This window comes from Chroicocephalus ridibundus, chromosome 9 (assembly GCF_963924245.1).
Source record: "Chroicocephalus ridibundus chromosome 9, bChrRid1.1, whole genome shotgun sequence".
In the NCBI taxonomy this organism is placed as follows: domain Eukaryota; kingdom Metazoa; phylum Chordata; class Aves; order Charadriiformes; family Laridae; genus Chroicocephalus; species Chroicocephalus ridibundus.
In genome coordinates, this window is record NC_086292.1 from 29,963,221 (window position 1) to 29,983,629 (window position 20,409).

The window sequence follows — 20,409 nt, forward strand, 5'->3', positions numbered from 1 at the left end:
TCAGCTAAGACCTGGGCCTGGAATGCGATGGGTTTGGCTGGTGGAGATGCGTCGGCGGCACTGGACGCAGAAGCTTGTGCAACGCCTGCCTTGGCCCTGCCTCCTCCCCACCCTGCCTGTCGCGCCCCCCTTTGCGTGAGAATTACACTTCACACACAAATTTAAAACAAAGTCTCAAGCCTGCAAATATTTAATCAGGCCTTGTGAGCTATTGTCTGTCTCGCCTCATGTGTGAGGGAACTCCCTGTACTGCTCCCATAAACTCCCAAATTTTCCAAGGCTCTGCAGCCCCCCCGTGCCTGTCCCCACCGTGGCTGGCCCCATGCGGAGGGGACGCCAGCCTGCTCTGTGTTCACAGCTTTGGGCTCGGGCGGTTGACAGTTGTTCTGAGCACTTGGATGCCACTCTAAAGCCTGGGAGCCTGCAAGAGGCCCAAAAAAAGTCTCCCAAACCCATTTCATCATGTGTTCAGTTCAAGTAACACTTGATTGAAGTGATACTGAAACATAAAGAAAAAATAAAATGCATTAAATCTTGCAGAGTGAGTACTGTGGAAAATCTTGCTCGTCTTCCTCTCAACTTAGTGATGGGTAAATTGTAGCACATTTTTCATGGCAGAAAAGTACATTTTCTTGCTCTCTGTTTGAAGCTTTTCCTCAGCCAGCTCTGAAACATGTCCAGTGGCTCTGCGTTTCACAGCCCTTTCAGTCGGCGATCAGATATTTTCACAAAGCCTTTACATTTATTGTGGAAGCCAGAAGACAAAATGTACTAGTAATAAAAGTTCTAAGGCTGTATAGCTCACTTGCAAGTAGGGTTCTGGAGAGTGACAGAAGATGCTTGCTTTTGAAGAGGGAAAATGCCCTGAGAAACACAAAAAGATTTTCTGTGGTTTAGAGGGGATATATTTTAATTATTCACACCTTCTGGGGATTTTGAGCCAAACTAGCTATGTTTTCAAGGATGACGGCAGAAACCTCTGCCAGTAGTCTGATTGAACGTCTGTTGGCTAAGCTCCTGTTTCTTCTCTAGCCTTTAAATCAAGAATTGTTTGTTCACATCAACTGAGTTTCATCTGCATAAATGAGTAGAGAATCACACCTAAAGCAGCAGCTTAAAGTTCCAAGCGGTACGGCATCAGTGGAGGGTGCTACCTAAATGTGAAGATGATTCTTCAAAAATAGCGCAGGGCTGTGAGGTCCAATTCTGATCAGTTCAGTGTTCAGAATAATACCTAAGGATTTGAGACACGGCATGATAGTTTTTATTTGAGCTTGCAGAATACATGTATTTCTCAATACATTTGTTGTATAATAGTATTCTCCTCTGATTAAAAATTATTAGGCCAACACTCAAACATACAAATCTCCTGGTACGTTATTATTTTGGAAGCAATAAAGTTTACTGTTTTCTAGAAATCATGATACCCTTTAATTTAACAAGGTACTTAAGTATATGATGAACATTAAGCATGAGAGCAACCTCGCATGTTTAAACTTGTATTTTTATGTTACTATGTTAAATGCTAAAATGCTAGCATTTTTAAAGTTAAGCTTTTCCTTAAGGCCTTTTCTAGTTCAGGCTTTAGACCGCTATTTTATCCTGTAGCCTGGGCGTGTGTTAAATTCACAAATAGCCTCAGTGCATGTTAGAATTGTTTCCATTCTCCTCTCATCACATTGTTATGGAGCTCATCTTTTAATTACAATATCTGTTTAACATTATGTACTTATTGATGAATTTAATCGCTGTATACTTAATTTGTTATCTTTTAACTAAGGTGACTTGTCGTTTTTGGTGACGTTTTTTCAAGAGCTTTACCTTTTTAATCTTCTTTATCTTATTTTTATCTAGATTTCCTGTTAGCATCACTTTTGAGAAATGTTTTTACGTCTTTTAACAGCATCACTGTACTTGTATTTGCCGTTGTCCTATCCTGAATGCTCAAATGGCTTAGGATGATTATACAAAAACTGCTCAGATAATTTTTTCTTTATTACATTTACACAGAGCACCACGGAATCCATGTTCTTAAACCACAGAGCTAGCTCTAAAAGGACGATGCTCGTAATGTGCTTTATAGGAAGACTAATGTTATTTCTGAACTCTGTTATCTTCTGTCGGAAAGCTTACATGTGATGTTAAGACAATAAGTAGTGGGATTTTTCAAATAGACAAAATTCTTGTTTTTAAATTTGAATGTAGCATTCTGGAACGTTGTTTTTGCGTGGAATTGGTGCTCCGATTCCTGATAGCTGTTAGGAGGAATTTAGAACATTCTTTGCCGAGAGCCTTGCCAATAGTGGAGTTTGCAAAATGGAAAGAAGAGAGCTTGACCTTAAAACAGAAGAAGAGCCTAAGTGGTGACATATTCTGCTGATTAAATGCTAGCAGTATGGGATCTGTTTATATAGAAGCAAAGAAATAATGCAGATCTAACTTTGAAGAGAAACTCTGGACTACTAATATAAAGACTTATTTCTTTTACGAAGTTATAAATAACCTGACATCAAACAAAAGGATTTAACTGTTTGATGGAATACTGTAGTTACAGAGATCAGATGCACAGAGTTTCAGTTCCTGTTCAATAAAGTTGTTAGTCGTTTGTACAAGTTAGAATTGACATTTATATAAATGATAAATAAATAGAAAAGAAACATTAATAGTTCCCATACCAACAGGGCAATTTTAAGATCCAAATGTTTATAATGGCCGTGTTCAAGTTTGGAACCGTCGGTCATACAAGACAGTGGAAAAGCCAAGGAGTGCCCCTTGGAGAACCATTAGCTTTTTAGTCTGAGTTGTTCTAAGAAAATTGCATCTGAATGTGAAATACGTTACAGCAGAAGAACACAGTGAAGTAGAAGAGCACATTTTAATGCTTCATTTCATTTAAAAAAAAAGGAAATTCTCTTAAGAAGGATGTATCAGTTAATTCAGCTCACAGTGATTAATCACTGTATTTATTTCTAAGTACCTGTGGAATACACCGTTTCGTGAGAAGCTTTTCCTCTCCCAGAGCTGAGGAAGGTTTCACTTCAGGAAGTTCTAAACTTTACAAAGTCACGGTTCAACTCCATTTTCCTGTATCCACTTCACCTTACTATAATTTTGGCTCACACCTCATTTGATAAAAGAGCTACAACTCCTAATACTTCTTCAAAATTACTAAAAAACCAGCCTGACCGTAGAGTACTAGGAACACAACATTGTTGTGCAGAGTTGGTCACACGGGAGTGGTGCACTTAAATGCTTGTGGGGTTTTGCTCAGATCTTGACATTTGGGGGTTTTTGTGGCTGCAGATTTCAGTTCTTTCCTTGGCAATCTTCCTGTTTTCTCTGCTATCTTTAAGCAACAAGAAGCAATTTTTCCTTTCTTCTGTGGACGAAAGAAGCTGATAGGCTACAGCAAGCACCCCTCAGTCACATTCTTCTCCTGCCCCAGTGTTTCCAAGCAAGCATCCCTCTCTTACTGGGGAGACCTGGCAGCGTACGTGCGGTTCCAGGGGCTCGGATGGCAGCTGAGGGTTGCTGGACATCGTCACTACTTTGTTGGTTGGACATCCATCCCACTACCCCTGTGCCCTAGCAGTGCTGTTGATGCTAGCAGTCCGTTTGGTGCCAAAGTTTTGGCAGTTTTATGTTGCATATTTTTAACAGCATAAACCATGACATAAGTTATAGAAAAAGGAATAGAAATAATAAGCAAACATTACAATCAAGTTAACATTTAAAGACACCCAACTTTTTAAAACTTATTATACTTTTGTGTAGTTGATTTCTGGAAGGCAATGTGAGCCAGCAGGCAGAACAACCAAGCCGGCTACTAGGAGAGATGTGGGGCAGTATCCGGGCTGCCGTGAGCTTTGCTGTTATTTGTTGTGCGGAAAGCACACCTCTACACCTTTCTGTACACAAGCGTTACTGGTGACCTCAGTGAAGTGTCAGCATAACAAAAAATAAGCTTTTGCAAAATCATTGCCCTAATAGGAAATGCATGGTAAAGGAAATCATGGGGCAGCACAACAGAATGCAAACGAGAACTCAAATAAATCACAGGATCTGCTGTGAAAAGTACCCACGTACAGTGTTTCTATTTGGCAACACTTAAATCACGTCTTCCAGTTACGGTTGTGAAAAGTGTTCAGTGGGTCTCACAAAAATGAAACAAAAATGATGGAAGTGCACGTGTTCCTGAGGTAGCCTGGGGCTGAGGGCTCTCCTGTTTACCCCTCAGCTCTCCAAGGGCCAGCGCCAGCTGTGTTCCCCGGCCCTCGACGTAAAGAACCCTGGATTAATGGGTGTCGTTGGCACCATTACTTGCCACACCAAAATGGATGTGGCAAATGTCTCACAGCAAATGCCCCGTCTTGTTCCTTTGATAGCGAGGGAAAGCTGCTTTGACCAATTAAAAACATACCCTTGGACTTGATAACCTCTCCACTGTCTAATTATTTGGAGGAGAACAGCGTTTTGCCAGGCTTAAACCAACTCATTTTGAACCTGGAATACTGTGCTGAGATTTTTTTATTTATTATTTTGTGGTAGGGGGAAAAGCAACCCCCGAGGAAATAATTGAATAGAATGGTAAATATTATTATCATTTTAGACACGTGATGAATGTCTTGTAACTTTCTAAATGTATGGATAGTCTTCAGTCAATGATAATAACTGATTTGTAATATTGTGAGTCTCTGATCTGGCACAGGTTAATCCATTGAAAACCTGGCTTTCTGAATCAGTTGAATACTCACTTCTCAGTTGTTTTTGTTTTGCCTTTGTGTAGACAAAAAGCTTGCTGCTGGCTTTCGGTTCCTCCTGACCAGAAAATTAATTAGCCTCTTTGAAAGATAATTCCAGTGTTTTTATGGTATGTATGGACAGAAATAACTGACATGAATGATGCCTTTCCAGAGCTGCAAATGTCCAAGTGGAACAAGAAAACCTAAATCCATCAGTAGAACTAGACTAAATATTGCTTTAAAAATCAGCACTTTCACTCTGCAGTAATCCCCGACTAACCTTCTGTAGTACACAAGGAGTGAAAAAGTTCTTGGTCTGAGACTGAACCATTTTTTTGGTTGCTTATAATAAAATATCTGGCAATATTTAACATGCATGCGTGGAATCATTGAAAACTTATCTCTGATCTTAATCTTCTTTAAATCTCTGGAAGGTTTTAAATTCAATTATTTTTCTCTTTTTTTTAATGCTTTGCATATGTAAAATATGTGCAGTTACAACTTGGAAACAGAAATTTAGAGTGTCACCAAAAATGTTACTTCATGGTTTAAAAAAATGTAAAACTTCACAAGACAATTTGATTGAACTACTAGTTCTTGAAAAATTAGTAGCATGCATCTACATTACGTGTCTAATTAGGACATGTGAATTACCAGTTCACTTCAGTTTGGCTGATATTTGGTTCAATATTTTACATACAGTCATTCTTCAACTTTCTGACTGACATTTTAGTTTTCTCAATGAAAATTCTGATTATTACTTACAAGATGCTTATAAACGCAGTTACCTGATTGTGAACAAATAGTTTCAGAGACTAGAGGATTCTTACTTTAATTTTCTTATATAATTAACCATCGACTTGATAAGATTTTAATTCTGATTTGACATGTAACTGTTGATACATTCTGAATTATTACTGTATCATTCAGAAGATCTGGATCCTATTAGTTATGAAGATTTTACTACCCTGCTTTGACAAAAATTCATATGTAGGCATTTAAAAGTAATTGTAGTTTTCATTCATGATAAAAGGAATATAGAGAAAGATTAAGTGAAAGACAAATGTATGTATATACAATGTGTAAATAGAATTAGGAGGTGTTCTCCACACCATCTTTCCCTGGCTAGTTCTCATGGGAAGGTTGCCCCTGTGGATGCCAGGAGTTATCTCCTGCACGCAAGGAAAGGGGTCGCACTTTTAGGGTTCTCGTTCCTGCAGGATCATCAGAAAGTTATTTTTGGGCCCTTGGGAACTTCACAGAAAAACAAAATGAGCTGCAACATTCCCTTTTCTACCCAGGGGAAAATCATACCCAAGTTATTTGGGTCCATCTGGTTTGTGAGTTCTCTAGCAAAGACCTTCCATCCCAAGAAGATCTTTGCAACGTGCGGGAAGCAGCAGCGGGAGAGGAAGGCTGCTGGGGCTGTCCTGCTGGGAATGCGGGGAAGAACTGCAGAATCCCGCATGGAATATCCTTCCAGTAGTCACCTCGGGTCTGTAGCCAGACACCCTGCCTAAGTGACAGGGGAAGCCTTACCTCCAGCAAAATGATGAGTTCCCCTCACAACTTTATTACTGTTCCGTACCACAAGGAGCTTTTAATTTTTTTGATTGATTGTCCTTTTCTATTACTCAAGTGCTGTGTGGCATATTGCTGGCTTTTGTCATTGTAGTCTGTTTTGAAAGACTGACTCTTGTACCGCTTTAGACTTTCACAGCTAGAGGAATTGCAGCAAATGGGCAGGCAATATACTGCAGAGTGAATATTGGCCCAAGTAAACTTGAGGAAACAATGGATTCCATCTAGAGACTTTAGAAATCATGAATCACGCTTTCCTAAGTGATAAACTTCAGAAATACCCATGCAGTGGGTCAGGGTGGTTATTGCACTTGCGAGTGCAGAGTGCGCCTTCCGAAGAGTCACCCGGGAGCACGGATTGCCTGGTAGGGCAGCAGAGAGTGCCTGACCCTCTGGCTATTGGAGATTAAGCAAATTAGCGGGACCTGCAGAAGGCTATAAACTGGTGGGAGTGACAGAAGATAACTGATGGGCAACCTTGAAAGGTGTTGCTCAGGAAGAAGTTCCCACAGGCCAGACCATTATTCATTGTGCCGGGCAGCCAGCTGCGGCGGATGCAGTAGGCGCAGCTTATGTGGTGTAGGAAGGCTGGAAATTCAGAGACCAAGCAGGGAGAATTGTGTTCTTAAAGGTGACTTTTAGCAAAGGTTAAAAGTAAAGTCAGGTAATGGAGTGGCATATATTGTGCAGCTTTGCTTATATGCATTATAAGCATCAGCTTATATGGTGTAGAGGTTGCTTCAGTTGAGCACAGTACCCGATTTAAGACACTCCAGCCTCTCATTTTCCACAGGCTTTTCCAGTGGAGGCAGCCGGTGCCCTTGGCCAGTGCTTTCTGGTGTGCTAACCCTGAATCACATCTCCATGCGCTGGAACAGGGGCTCCACCTCTGAAACACGTCAGGGTCTTGAGCTTGGCTGGTAGCACCAAGAAAAACTGCATTAATTCATCATGAAATAGCATTTCAGAAACGTATTGGCTGTGTCTCTTGTGCATAGTTTGGGTCTTCAGAGGGTTATTCTAATGTTTACTGTGTTGGGCTAAAAATAAGCTAAGCTAAGCAGGTACATCTTTGGAATTTAAGCAAGCTAAGCACAGGCAAAACCAATGAAGTTGTATGAATATCTGTAAGCTTTGAGAGTAAGCAAAATTTTTTACTGAAATATAAAAAACATTAACGTGAGTTGCCTGCTCTGAATAAAAAAAAAAGTAGCTTGTACTAATTTGATAGGTCTCAATTCAGAAAAAGAAAACCACAAGCAAATATTAATGGAACCTAGGCACATATCTGAAATTAAGCAGGTGCTTAAATGATTGGCTGTACAGAAATGCGATGATTTAATTAGGATCTTGTTACATTTGACAGGCATATCTGACTTTCAGGCTAGAGAGCGAGCAACAAGAAAAGCTAATTCTAAGTAAATGTGTCTGGATTCCAGTATGTGGCAGGAGGAAAAGCAGCTGCTTTCTGCACTGGATTTCACGAAGGGGTTTGTATCTCCTGTTAGAGCATTTCGTAAGATGAGTATTCCAGGCCTGCAAAACTCCCTAGGATCATTCAGCCAAGTGACTGTTTTAGAAAAAAAAAAACAAAACAAAACAGTCTTTTTCCACCGTAAAGAAGTCATAGGCAAGGTTTTTCATTTGTTTTCTTTGTTGTTGATCTGCTAAGTCAAGTGCTGGACTTCACTTTCTCCACCAGTTGACAGTGAAACGAAACGAGGAATATGTGCTCTACTAGAGGTTCATTTGTTTGGCTTTTTTTTCCAGTAAGGGGTGACTCATGATTTTTTTTGTCAGAGTACATAATATAGTGTATCAGGTTTAGTAGTTGCATTAGTACAATGAGCTGAAATCATTAAATTGATTCCACATGTGATAAATACCAGATTAAAACAGTCAGCAGCCCTTGTATATACCTTCCTATCTTTAATGTTGATAACATCATAGTAGTAAAAATCTTGAAAATATAGTGAAATAATAATTCCATGAAAGCTGTTTGAGTAGCTGCACTGTTAGTTTGGCAAGAGTTCACTAATTACCCATGGTGTTTTTAGAACAGATAAAGGAAGTGAAATGTGAAATGAAAAATGAAAAGTCCCCAAAACTTCTTTTCCTCTGCCCGTTCCTCAAGTGTACAGTGGCCATTAAAAAGCCATCAAGAGTTCTGTTTTTCTGTTCTGGATCAGAAATACCGGTTGTTTTAGTATGGTTACAATTGATTTTAAGTACATTTCTGATTGTAGAATTTACCATAGAAAAATCATAGATTTATATAATAACCACTCTGATTAATTTAAAATTCAAACAGTAATAGCAAACGCAAAAGGCACCGTCTAGCTTACGGGTGGTAGCCGATAGTTAAGTTTAGAATCATCCAAATGCTTCGGTGATAGTTTCTTCAAAACAATGCCTGAATGTATGCTTGTCACGTATTTGGCTGTCTTTTAAAAATTCCTTCTGTCTTTAAGGGCATTAAGACATTTCTACCAGTATTCTGAAAGGTTTTCAGTGTCTTTTTGGCTGGTGAACTGAAAAAAAATGCAAACTATTACTTTGTTGATCTTGTTTTTAAACTGAACTGCATTATCAACTGAGAGTGTGCTCTGAAGGTATTGTTAAAAGTGCTCTGAAAACTTGTAAATCCCTGTAATTTATGTTCCTGTGGTCTCAACTGCTTCTTTCTGTCCTTCTGGTTTTAATTTGAATGCAGTCTTGTCTGGGTGTGTACCTGTAAAATTGTGTTTTTCCAAGTACAATTTACAGTCGTGACCCTAAGTTTTACAGTGTTCTAACCTTATAGGAGCTTCCTCCTATGCCGAAAAGCCAACTTTGGGTCAGACAGCTCTTTCATATTATAATTGTCTAATCGCGGTTACTTGGAACAGATCCGATTTTGACATTTTTTAGTTTATCACAAAGACTTTATAAGAATATCAAGTAAATTGGAAAGGTTCCTTTGCAGGAGAGCAGTAATAGCGTTGCCTTATTTCTTCAGATGTACACAGTTGTAAACTTAGCCTGCTTCATGACAACAGTCCCATTTATCTAAACAATTCTCCTTTTAGAGTCAATGGCGCTGATAGAAACTGAGATAAGAAATACAGATGGGAGGATCTTTCTGGGTCTCTACTTACTGAAACTCCTTGCTCTGCGGCTTACAATCACCTTTTCTTTTTTGGTGCCTGAGAATGCGTGGCAGACATCTACCATGAAACAGAGTCCTCCCTCATTGCCAGAGAGCACTCTAGTAAAGGATGATCAAGCTTCAGGGGGGTTTTACAGTCCTGGTGATCTCTTTCTTGATTATTTCCCCCGCCAAAGACACGCTTCCTACGTTTAAGTGGCAGGGGTTGGGGTTTTTTGTTTCGTAGCTCTAACTGACAGTAGTCCCTTTGCTATAATTCTTTGTCTTTTGAATGAAGGTATTAAATTATCTATTTTATTGGAATCTGCAGATAAATCCCCTTCTCATTTACTTACTGTCTTTTTGGGTGATACAGGAAAGAGAAGTTTCACAGCCTTATATTCTTTGTGTTCCTCTGCAATAAAAATAATACTTGGACGCTGAAACAGAAGTTACTTGGACTAAATGTTGTAAGCTTTATTTTTAGCGTTTGCTCCTCAGCCATGCTCATTTTTTTAGCATGACTTCAACACCCTTGGTGGTTAACAGGAAGAGAAGCACAGATAGATCACGTGTTTTAATTTTGTTACGTTTGTATTTTCAGATCATCGTACAGTCTGGCCGTCACCCCACGGTGCTGCAAAAACTATGCCAGTTGCCTTTCCAGTATTTCAGTGATCCTCGTTTAATCAAAGTGCTCTTCCCTTCGCTAATAGCTGCTTGTTACAATAACCCTCAGAACAAGATCATCCTGGAGCAGGAGATGAGTTGTGTTTTACTCGCCACCTTCATTCAGGTAGCTGTCGCAGTAACCTAACGGCGGTGTGTGGCGTAGCTGCAACGCTCTTCCTCGCCTTTGCTGTGTATATGGAAATCATTTGACTTTAGTAAAACAAGTAAACAGCATTGAAGTACTTTAAGATTCTCTGCAGCTCTTTTCAAACCACAGATTATGCCTGTACTTGAGGCATCTTATAACACTGAAAGGTTACCGAGTGGTTCAGGTTCTCGCTGTCACATCCAGAATCCTGGTTTCATTAAAGTTACTGGATGTGCTAGGAAGATTTGGTGTAGATCCTGCTATTACAAGACAATTCTTAAAATATTTATTTTTTAAAAACTACCACACATATAGCATATCTGAAATAAGTATATTAATCTGTTTACATACAAATGTACAGTTGTATACTGTGTACAATAGATTTACAGAGAGAACTGAACAGAAGTGTATATATTTTATGCAGAAAATACACAGAACATATGTTACCGGTCTAATCTTGCAATCTTTATTTTTGACAGTAAGCCACTGAGGTCATTATGAATACTGTTTTGAATAAGGATTTACAGCATTTTTGTTCTCTTTGACTAAATTTATATGCTGTGCTTTATGTATCAGATTTTATGCATGCCTCATGTTTTCCATACATTTTATTGACTGTTTCCAATTAATAAATGCAGTTTTTGTAAACGCTCTACTATTAAAAAATAATATGCTTTTAGGAGTCTAGTAACTCTGTATCAGTCACCTGAAAGTTACTGTTGTTGATACAGAAACGTTAGGCAAACTCCTCTTCCTAATGCTTTACAGCTAGTCTAAGGGTAGGCTGCATGGGTTTGGGAGAAAAGGCACAAGAACTAAATATTTACTAAAAGTCTTAGCATAACATCAGACTTCTGAGTGCAACTACTTTTTATCCTTTTAATACTAAAAGAATTGCATAGGAGTTTAAAAAAAGTTTGGAACTTTAAAGAATTTGGAACTTAAAAGAATTTGCCATATAGTAATGAACTTTTGGTTAAATACAAAGCTAAAATTCATCTTTGACTTTCTTATAGTGCAACTACAGAGTTCAGTGTAAAAGTTGCAGTGGCAAAAAATAATTTAAGCATTATGAGTAAATGCAGCAAGTTTAGTTTGTTTTTTTCAGCCAAAAAACATGAAAGGTGGAGGAGAGTGTTCCCTATGTGAATAATTAAGGTTATTCACCTTGATTTCTGTGCTAGCAGAGAGAGAAAGGCATTTAAGTCCCCAGTACCTATGGCAAAGCGTATTTACAAGGGTCAATGTTATTAATTTGATTTCCAATTAGAGGTATATCTCAGATGCCAAGTCCACATACTATTCTTGCAGGCTTTTAAAAAAGGTCTTATATTAAATATGGAAGATCCTTGTGTGCTGTAAAGTGTCGTGTCTTTGCTGAGTTTACCGGTACTTCAGCATTTTACCCATTTTAACATCTAACCCCGAATGTTGCACGTGCACATGCACGCAGAGGATGATTCTGAAAGGAGCCGAGGAGTGGGGAGACACCCGCACGCACAGAGGAGACGTCCCTCTGGACTGTTATTTCAGTTCGCTGCTGTTTGTCGAGCAGATCTCTCATTTGCTTCGGTGGAAGGTTTGGGAAAGACTGAAAAATATTTCCCCTGAACTAGAAAATGAGATTCTTCCTGTGCCAGGGAATGCAAAAAGAAGTCCCATTTACGTAAAAGTTTGGTGGTGTGTACAAATATAACGCTTAAATATAGTGTGTTAAATATGTGCAGCGTAAATCAAAGGAAAATGATTGCTGGATTTTACTACGACCCCGCGTTACACCTTCCTACCAACAGATTTATTTCCATCATCTGAAGTTTGCATCATCCTTTTTATTTTTGTTAACTTCTGTCTCTAGATGTGCTGAAATAATTAAAAAAAAACATTTAGGTGTATCTCTGATATCAAATAATACCATCTCTGCTCAGTGACTACTCACTCGAATGAAAGATGGGATACTAAAAGCCCTCTCCGTACGCTGACTTGGAGAATCCTGAGTGTTTCCGAGGGAAGTTGGTGTCCTTGCTGACTCCAGAGGACGCAGCATCCCGTCAGATAGCAGCGGGGGTCGCGCATCGCGCTGGGCACTTAGAGTGACGGCCACCTCAGCTGGTGACACAGCTGGCCACAGGGCTGGCCAGAGCTCTGCGGAAGAATTGAGAATTCCTTCGCTTCACCTCAGGAGTCCAGGACCTCGAGCGCCTGGGTCATTGGGGAGCACAGCCAATGAAATCGGGATAACTCGAGAATTTTGGAAGAGCATATTTGGAGTCAGGACCATAAATCTAAAGCACCGTTTGTTTCAAAGAAACACAGCTATAGTAAATGTTCTCTTAAACGCAAAGTCATGATAATAACTATTTCCTAAGGAGATATTAAAACCTTGTTTTTTCTGTTGTGTATTAAAAGTATATTTTTTTTCCAAAAAGGTATAAATTAAAGGTATAAAAATCCACTATATATTATTTAAGTGCTGGCTGTGTTCTGTTGTGATGTGTAGCAAACAAGGCAGAGTGTGTTAATTTACAGATTTCATAAAGTATTAGTAATTTTGAGTGACCATGAAGACTTAAAAATGTTGTTTTAATTCCTCAGAGGTAAGATCTGAAAACCTGATGTCTTTTTTTGTTCTTTTTTTCCTCGTAGGATTTTGCACAGAGTTCAGGCCAAATGGATAATCAGTTATCTCAGCAGAGGGGTATGTCTCCAGTTAAACGTAACAGTAGCAGTTGGGTAACAAAATGCGTGGATATTGTATTCTACTGTGATTTAAATGTTTTGAATCTGCATCAGGATGAAAGAAATACAGTAAATTGCAAAATGATTTTACAGTTTGGGGAGAAGGCACTCTAGCTTACGTTCTAACTTAAACATACATGTCATCCAGTCTGCTGCTCATCGCATCAGGAATTCAGTGTTAATCTTCATTAAATGCTCTGGGGTATCATGTCTTAAAATGTGATACTGTACCTGCACATATTTAATTAGCTGTCACAAAGGCTACCTTCAGAAGCTTTTGGTTGCAGAAGCCACTCAGCCATGCCAATACACCCGGGGAGCCAAAAATTAGTAAAATACTGTCCTGTAATTATCCTGTAAAGGTTGTCAGTTTACAGAGGAGTTGCATTTTTTTTTTCTTTCAGTTGTTGTAAATATTGTGTAAAATGCAGTTAACCTCTTCAGGCATAAACATTGGAAAGATTCTCAGCTAAGATGGCTATTACCTGTTAAACACGTCTAAAATTCAAGTGTGTTGATGGAAATCTGGTCTTGAGTCACCCGAATTTTGCATAAAGTACATTGCTCAGACAGTAGGTTCTCCCTAATGGCAAGCAGAAATCCACTACCGTTTTGCTGAGCATTTGACAGAAAATGAGCAGTTATAGGTTTAAAACATTGGCTTTGTGGTTAAAAATAAATTATAAAATATAAAATTAACATAAATTTATGGAGATTTTTACTGTCAACATAGTCTGAAGCAGCCTCATGCAGTATCTGCAGCACAAACTTTCCAGCATTGTGTTTGCATGAGAATCTACTTGAGAAACATCTAAAATTCAAGTGAAAAACTGCTTTTTATTTTCACTGTTCAAACTGGATGAACTTTTAAACAAAGATGACTATGTGGTGACATGTGAGTGTGATTTCTAAACATTCCCCGGTTGCAAAAATGCTGACTTAATGATAGTATAAGCAGGATTATTTTTATCCATTATATCACTCGAAGGACAGCATCCCCAAAAAACAAACATGAGCAGTAAAGCTGATGGGAATAAAGAAAATGTGAAAGCACAAACTGCATTGTTGGGTGCTGTGCTGCTGGAAGGGCCAGACCCCCCAAACCTGTGCACATTGGAGCCCTGTTCACGTCACCCGCAGCGCTCGTAGGAGTAAAAACTGCATTTATAACCTGTGAGCTTTGGGGGAATTGGGGAGCAAAACTCCTCCACGGCCTGTTGTGGAAAAAGAAGCTGCTGAGCCGGGAGAGCGCCGTGGAGGCTGCCCGAGCTCAGAGGAGGTTGAATTGTGAGTCTGAAAAGATAAAGTGTGTCACGATGTATAATGTTCCGATGCGTAAAGCAGAGCGCCTGATCCAACAGCTTAAAAATCTAAGCCTTTTGCTCATCAGAGCCCTCCGCCCCTGTTGTTAAAGCCAAACCTCGGAGTCCGGAGCTCCACAGAAGCATCACCCCACGATCCAGGCAGTCTTTGGTAGGCAGAGGCGGGTAAAATGACTTGAAGTCTCTCGAATTGGCTGCGCGTTCATTATTCTTGTTTTATTGCTATCTTATCTTAAGAGGGAATAACTCGGCAATTTTATGTTCTGTCTCCAACAGAAAAATTTTTCAATTCTCAAGATTATCTTGAGCTGTCCAACAGATTCCCCCGCCAGTCCTGGGAAGAAGCTCGACAGTTCTTCTTGAAAAAATGAGCGTTGTATTTGTTTTTAAAATCCCTACCATCGTCGTGCTGACCGGTTCCTGCTGACTACCTTCTCTAAAAGGCTATCCCAAGAAGTTTTTTGATACTCTAAATACTTACGCTGTAGATACATAATTTGCACTATTTATATCCTGAGTACTGTAGATAACTTTCAAGTTCTGTTTTGTAATTTTGATAATTTGAGTTTGTTTCATTCGCATATCCTATTGTCATGATTTTGGGTATTTTCGACCCTGTGATGTGGTGGTACTTGCACTGCGGAACTGCTGAAATAAGATTGCAAATAGAGAAAATATGTTCTATATATCTTGTAATAAAATAACTTATTCTGTCTGTAGCGTGACCTCTGTTACAAATGTTGGTGTGTTTGAATTACCATAAGCGACACAAGGCTCCGAGAGAAGAAAGAAAAAAAAGGACTCCTAAGATGTCTGTCCAGTTAATCAAAAGTCTAATGAATTTGTCAGATTTGGCTCTGAGGAGAGTTCGTTTGTAATTTTTTTGGTGATTTGGGCTAAGTCATGTAATACCGGATTTTTTTAAAACCACGCGCTTTTTTAGCGTTTCGATACGACTTTAACAACGCCTGTTCAAACCTCCTGATGTTCTCTTTAACGCTGAAGGTTCCGTCAAGCGCAATTAAAACGTACAAACGGCGGCGTGTCTCGGCAAGGTTTATTCTCCGCCGGCGCTGAGGGGACGGGGCTTCCTCAGGGGCCGCGCCGGGCCCGGGCCGCAGGCGGCTCACGGCGGCGGGGACCGGGACCGCGACCGGCACCGGCCCCTCATGGCGACCGCCGGCCGCGGCCCCCTCGCCGCACCTGAGGCGGCGGCGATCCCGGCCCGCCCGGCGAGGCCGCGGCGGTGCCTGAGGCGAGGCCGCCGCCTGAGGGGGAGCGGGGCCCGGCGGGAACTCGGCCGCCTCGGGATGAGGCGATTTTCCCGCCCGGACGGACGCGGTGACCGCTGAGGGAACAGCTCGCTGCAGCCGAGCCCCGGGGGAGCGCAGGGAGCTGAAACCCGGCCGGGACCGGAGCCAGGTAACAGCAGGGACCCCGCGGCGAGAGAGGGGTGGCGGGGAACAGGACACCCCCGTCCCACCTGTCCCCGGGCCCGGGGAGCCGCCCGCCCCGGCGGCAGCAGCGGAGCCCCGGCCTGAGGCGGCGCCGGCAGCCCGGGCTGCTCCCTGCGCCCCGACGGCAACAGCCGGGCGACCGTGCGGCCAACTCGGTCCCCGCACACCCGCCGCCTCGGCCCCTGTGGGTGGCGGGGCCGTTCCCACCCTGGCTCCCTGCAGCTCGGGGAGGGCCCGTTTCCCACCGGGCCCGGTTGCCCGGGAATGAGGACGGTGCGGGGGGGGCGCGGTTAAGGCTGCCCCGGCCTGGCGATCCCGCCCGGGTACCGGGGAGGCAGCGACCCCCGCCGCGCTCCCAGGCGATGCCGAAGGCAGATAAGAAGCCGCCGCCCGCGTCTAGACGGGGGGGGACGGACCCAGGCGAGGGGACGGCCCGCCTCGCCGCCGCCGCCGCCTCGGAGAACCGCCGCGGCCGCGGCCCCGCAGGGCGGCAGGTGCGGGCCGGGCCCAGCTCGGCCCGGCCCGGCCCGGCCCGGCGGGGCCGCTCCGAAAGGGAAACGCGCCCTCCGCCTCCCCGGCTATAAATACGCGGCTGCGGAGGGGAAAGCCGATTATCGCGGTGCGGGGAGGCCGGGACGGCAAAGCCGGGGCTGCGGGGCCGCCCCCGGCCCGACCCGCTCCGCGCCCGGGGGGGCTCCGCCGCCCTCCCGCCCCCGTTTTCGTTTCAATCCTTTCCTTGGCTTTTTTTCTTTTTTTTTTTTTTTTTATTAAGTCCAAAATATTTAATCCCACTATTCAACCGCTGACTCTGACAATAAATAACAATAACTTACTTTTGTTCGTTAAAGGCTCAAACAATCCGTCCTCCGTCCATTGATAACTTAACATTATTAGTACTGGTTTTCCCGGTAAAAAGTCTCGTTTCCGTGTCCCGTTTTTCCAGCGATCGTGCGGGCCCGGGCGAGGCATCGGCGTGAGATGAGGCTGGACGGCGCGGCTCCGCGGAGGGAGGGCCGGGCCGGCTCCGCGGACGCGGAAAGGCGCGTACGCCGGGGGAGTCTCTCCCCCTTTTGTTTGTTTAGTTGTTTGGTTTTTTTTTTTCCTTTTTTTCCCTTCCAAAAAGGGAAGAAAAGCCGCCCCCGGCGCAAGCGGCGGGCGAGGCAGCCTGTCACCGTGCCGGGCTCCAGCGGTGAAATCCGCGTTTCTTTGGGGAAAAGAAACATCGAAATCCGCAGGGAAAAAACCCAAAATAACGAAATAACCAGGGCGGGGGCTCTCTCTCCGGTCTGGTGAAGGCAGCGAGGATCCCGGTGTTTTTTTGGCCGTCAGTAACATATTTTTTTTGTTTGTTTTTAAATAAGAATAATTAAAAAACAAAGGCGTTTGTCCGGCGCTCTGGGAGCGGCCCGGGGCCGGGTGTCTCATGCAGGGAGCGCAGGCATGCGGAAGTCCCGCGGCGGCGGGCAGCCGGGCGGCCTCACGTCTCGGCCGGACTGGGCACCATGCTGTTGGGGGTGTCGGGGAGCTGGGAGGACAGCGAGGTCACGTCGCTGCCGGAGGAGGTGCCCAAGGAGCCGGACTCGGAGAAGGAGACCTGGGGGAGCAGCGGCGGTAAGGGCCCGGCGCGGTGTCCCCCTTCCCCCGACCCGTCCCCCCTCTCGCAGCGCCCGGGACGGGGCACCCCCGGCGCCCGACGGGGCGGCGCGGTCCGGCGGGGCTCGCTCGGTGCGGCGGGGCTCACCAGCTGCTGGAAGGCGGCGGGCTGCTCCAGGTCGCTCTGCAGGGCGAACTCGCTGAGCGCTTTCCAGGGCGGCTGGTAGGTCTGGACCTCCACGGCGCTGCCCTGCACGGCGCTTTCGTGGCGGATGGGGCTACCGGCCACCAGCGGCGTCCCGGTGAGACCCTGCAGGCTCTGCGGGCAGACGGGGGGGGCTTCAGCCCGGGATACACACCCCCCCCCTCCCAACCCCCGCCACTTTCCTCCCCGTCGGGGCGGGCGGGCGCTCACCGTCTTGTCGCTGTGCTGCTGCTGCTGGAGCTGCTTCATGAGGATGGATTTTTTCTTGTCCTTGCAGCGCTTGTTCTGGAACCAGACGCGGATGACGCGGGGGCTAAGCCCCGTCATCTCCACCAGCTGCTCCTTCATCAGGGCGTCGGGGCGCGGGTTGGCGGCGTAGCAGGTCCGCAGCGTGTGGAGCTGCTTCTCGTTCAGCACCGTCCGGACGCGGGTGGTCTTCTCCGCCGCCTTATGCGCAGCCGGCCGCGGGGCGGGCGGCCGCCCGGGCACCGGCTCTGCGGCGGGGAGGGCGCGTACCGTCAGCGCCGCCCTCCGCACCCCCCCCGCCTTCCCCGTTACCCCCCCTCCTCCCTCCGCCGCCCGCCCGCCCGCCCCGAGGGGGAGCCGGTACCTGCCAGGTGGGCGGCGGGCGGCGGCGGCAGCGCGGGGCTGCGCGGCCCGCGGGCGGCGGCGGTGCCGTCGTGGTTGTGCCCGTGGTCGGCGCGGCAGAGCAGGTCGCGGTCCCGCAGGCAGAACTGGTCGCCGGGCAGCAGCTGCCGGCCGCAGGCGGCGCAGCGGAAGCACTCCAGGTGATAGACGTGGTCGCGGGCGCGCATCACCAGGTCGCTGCTGCTGAAGGACGCCCGGCACTGGGCGCACTTGATGCCGAAGAGCCTGGGGGGAGGCGAGGCGGCGTCAGGGCCGTCGGGGCGGCCGGTTTTCGTTTGGGGGAAATTCGGGTTTGTTTTTATTTTTAAGGGGCTTGTTGTGCTTTCTCGGTTATTTCGGGGTCACCTGCTGTAGTCCCGCTTGCAGTAGGCCTTGCCGTCCCGCAGGAAGCATGTGCAGGTCTCGTCCAGGGGCTGCCCGCACTCGGCGCACTTGAGGCAGGCGACGTGCCACTCCAGGTCCGGCGACACCCGCAGCAGGAAGGGGTCCTGGATGCGGCCCCCGCAGCCCGCGCACAGGGCCAGCCCTGGCCGCCCTGCCGGGAGCGAGCGGGGCACGGTCAGGGGCAGCGACGGGCCAGAGCAGAAGCGCCAGGAATTAGGGAATGACACTGGGGTTTTTTTTCTTATTCTTATCTTTCTTTTTTTTTTTTTTCAAAATAGTAAGAAAGAGAAATAAGGACAGAAAGACAGAGAGAAAGAAAGGATGGAAACGCAAAAGAAATAAATGCAAAAGAAAGAAAAGAAACGCAAGAGAAATAAATACATACAGAAATTAAAATAAAATAAAAGGAAAAAAAAACCAGCCAACCAAAACAATCAAAAAAAACCTCCAGAAACTTGATCGAGGTAAATAAATGCAGAAAGAGACATAAAAGTACAATTTCGGGAAAGAAAATAAAAGCAGAAACGACAAAAGCTGAGGAAAAACTGAAAGAAAGGAAAAGAAATAAAAACGGAATGACAGAAAGAGAAACAAAACCAACGGAAAAAAACAGACGCAGTTAAAACGGGAATGTGGACAAACGAAAGCAGTAAAACACAAGAAATTAAAGAGAGAGAAAGAGAAATAAAACCAAACAAAAACAGAAGAACAGAAAGAGAAAGAAATAAATAAAAACGGAAAGAGAAGTTAAAAAAAAAGAAGACAAACCGAAACACGGAAAGAGAGAAAAACAGACAAACGGTAACGCGGGCAGGGAAGGAAAGAAAGAAAAAGCACAGGGGGAGACAGAAGAAACGGAAACGGCAGAAAGGGACGAGACCGGCGTCGCGGACAGCAGCAGGGACAGGCGCTCGGTAAGGAGCGGGGCCGGGGAGCGCGGGGCGCGAACGGCAACGGCGGCACCGGCGGCACCGGCGATGCCAGGGGCCGAGCCCGAGCCCGCCCGCGCCCTCCGCAGCCCTTCCCGGGCGCTGTCACCGCGCCCGCGGCTCCGTGCCGGCGCGGCGGCCGCCCGACGGCAGCGCGGAGCCCGGCCCCCGCCGCGTCCCGCAGCGCCCCGCGCCCGCCCTGCCCGCACTTACTCTTGGAGGGCTCCCCCATGGCGCCCGGGAGCGGCCGCGGGAGGAGGATGTCCACCATGCGGGCGGCCCCCTGCGCACCGGCCGGCGATGCGGGGATGCGGGATGCGGCGCGGCCGCTCCACCACTACCCGCGGCCGCGCGGGGCGGGGGCCGCGCCCGCCCCCCCGGGCCCGCCCCGCCGGGGCCGCGCCGTGATGTCAGCGCGCACCGGCCGCGGGGGGGGGGGGGCGGCGCTGACCTCACCGCGCGGCCCCCAGAGGCGATTGGCGGCCGCGGGGAGGGCGCCCGCGGATTGGCCGTGGTGAACAATGGGCGCGCGGCGGGGCGCGCAGCGGTGCGGAGCGGCGCGGACTCCCCAGGCCGCCCCCGCGGGAAACCGGCGTGGCGCGGACCCGGCGGCGGCGGCGGCTCGGACGGGGCGGGTGCGCCCGGTGCGCTGCGCGGGGGGGAAGCGCCTCATCCGCGGGGTGGCGGGTCCTCTCCTCAGCGCTCCGGGCAGCACGGTACCCGCCCGCCGGACCCTCCGACGGCCCGGCGCGGTGCGGTGCGACCCGGCCCTGTCCGCGGAGGGGACGGCGGCGTCGGCAGCCCGAGGGGATGGACATTCATTTTAGCTTTTTTCCCCCCGTTTTCCCTATTATTTTCCTTGACT

At 46.2% G+C, this 20,409-nt stretch overlaps 2 protein-coding genes across 4 annotated transcripts in view; one reads left to right on the plus strand and one right to left on the minus strand.

Annotated features, from left to right (window-relative positions):
- The window catches only part of SCAPER (S-phase cyclin A associated protein in the ER), a 163,747-nt gene extending 148,380 nt beyond the window's left edge, over positions 1–15,367 (plus strand). For all 3 annotated transcript variants that reach the window (XM_063346275.1, XM_063346276.1, XM_063346277.1), the window contains 3 exons: positions 10,055–10,246; positions 12,914–12,965; positions 14,605–15,367. In XM_063346275.1, the coding sequence (XP_063202345.1) occupies positions 10,055–10,246; positions 12,914–12,965; positions 14,605–14,699 (339 nt within the window). In that variant the 3' untranslated portion in view covers positions 14,700–15,367. The remainder of the gene's footprint in view (positions 1–10,054; positions 10,247–12,913; positions 12,966–14,604) is intronic.
- A 1,718-nt stretch (positions 15,368–17,085) lies between these two features.
- On the minus strand, positions 17,086–19,860 carry ISL2 (ISL LIM homeobox 2). Its single transcript, XM_063346609.1, has 6 exons — positions 19,758–19,860; positions 18,577–18,766; positions 18,194–18,456; positions 17,794–18,077; positions 17,527–17,697; positions 17,086–17,379 (listed from the first exon to the last, which is right to left on the minus strand). Exons 1-6 carry the CDS (start codon positions 19,813–19,815, stop codon positions 17,263–17,265), a joined length of 1,083 nt encoding a protein of 360 aa, XP_063202679.1. The 5' UTR covers positions 19,816–19,860; the 3' UTR covers positions 17,086–17,262.
- Between the last annotated feature and the right edge of the window lie 549 nt (positions 19,861–20,409).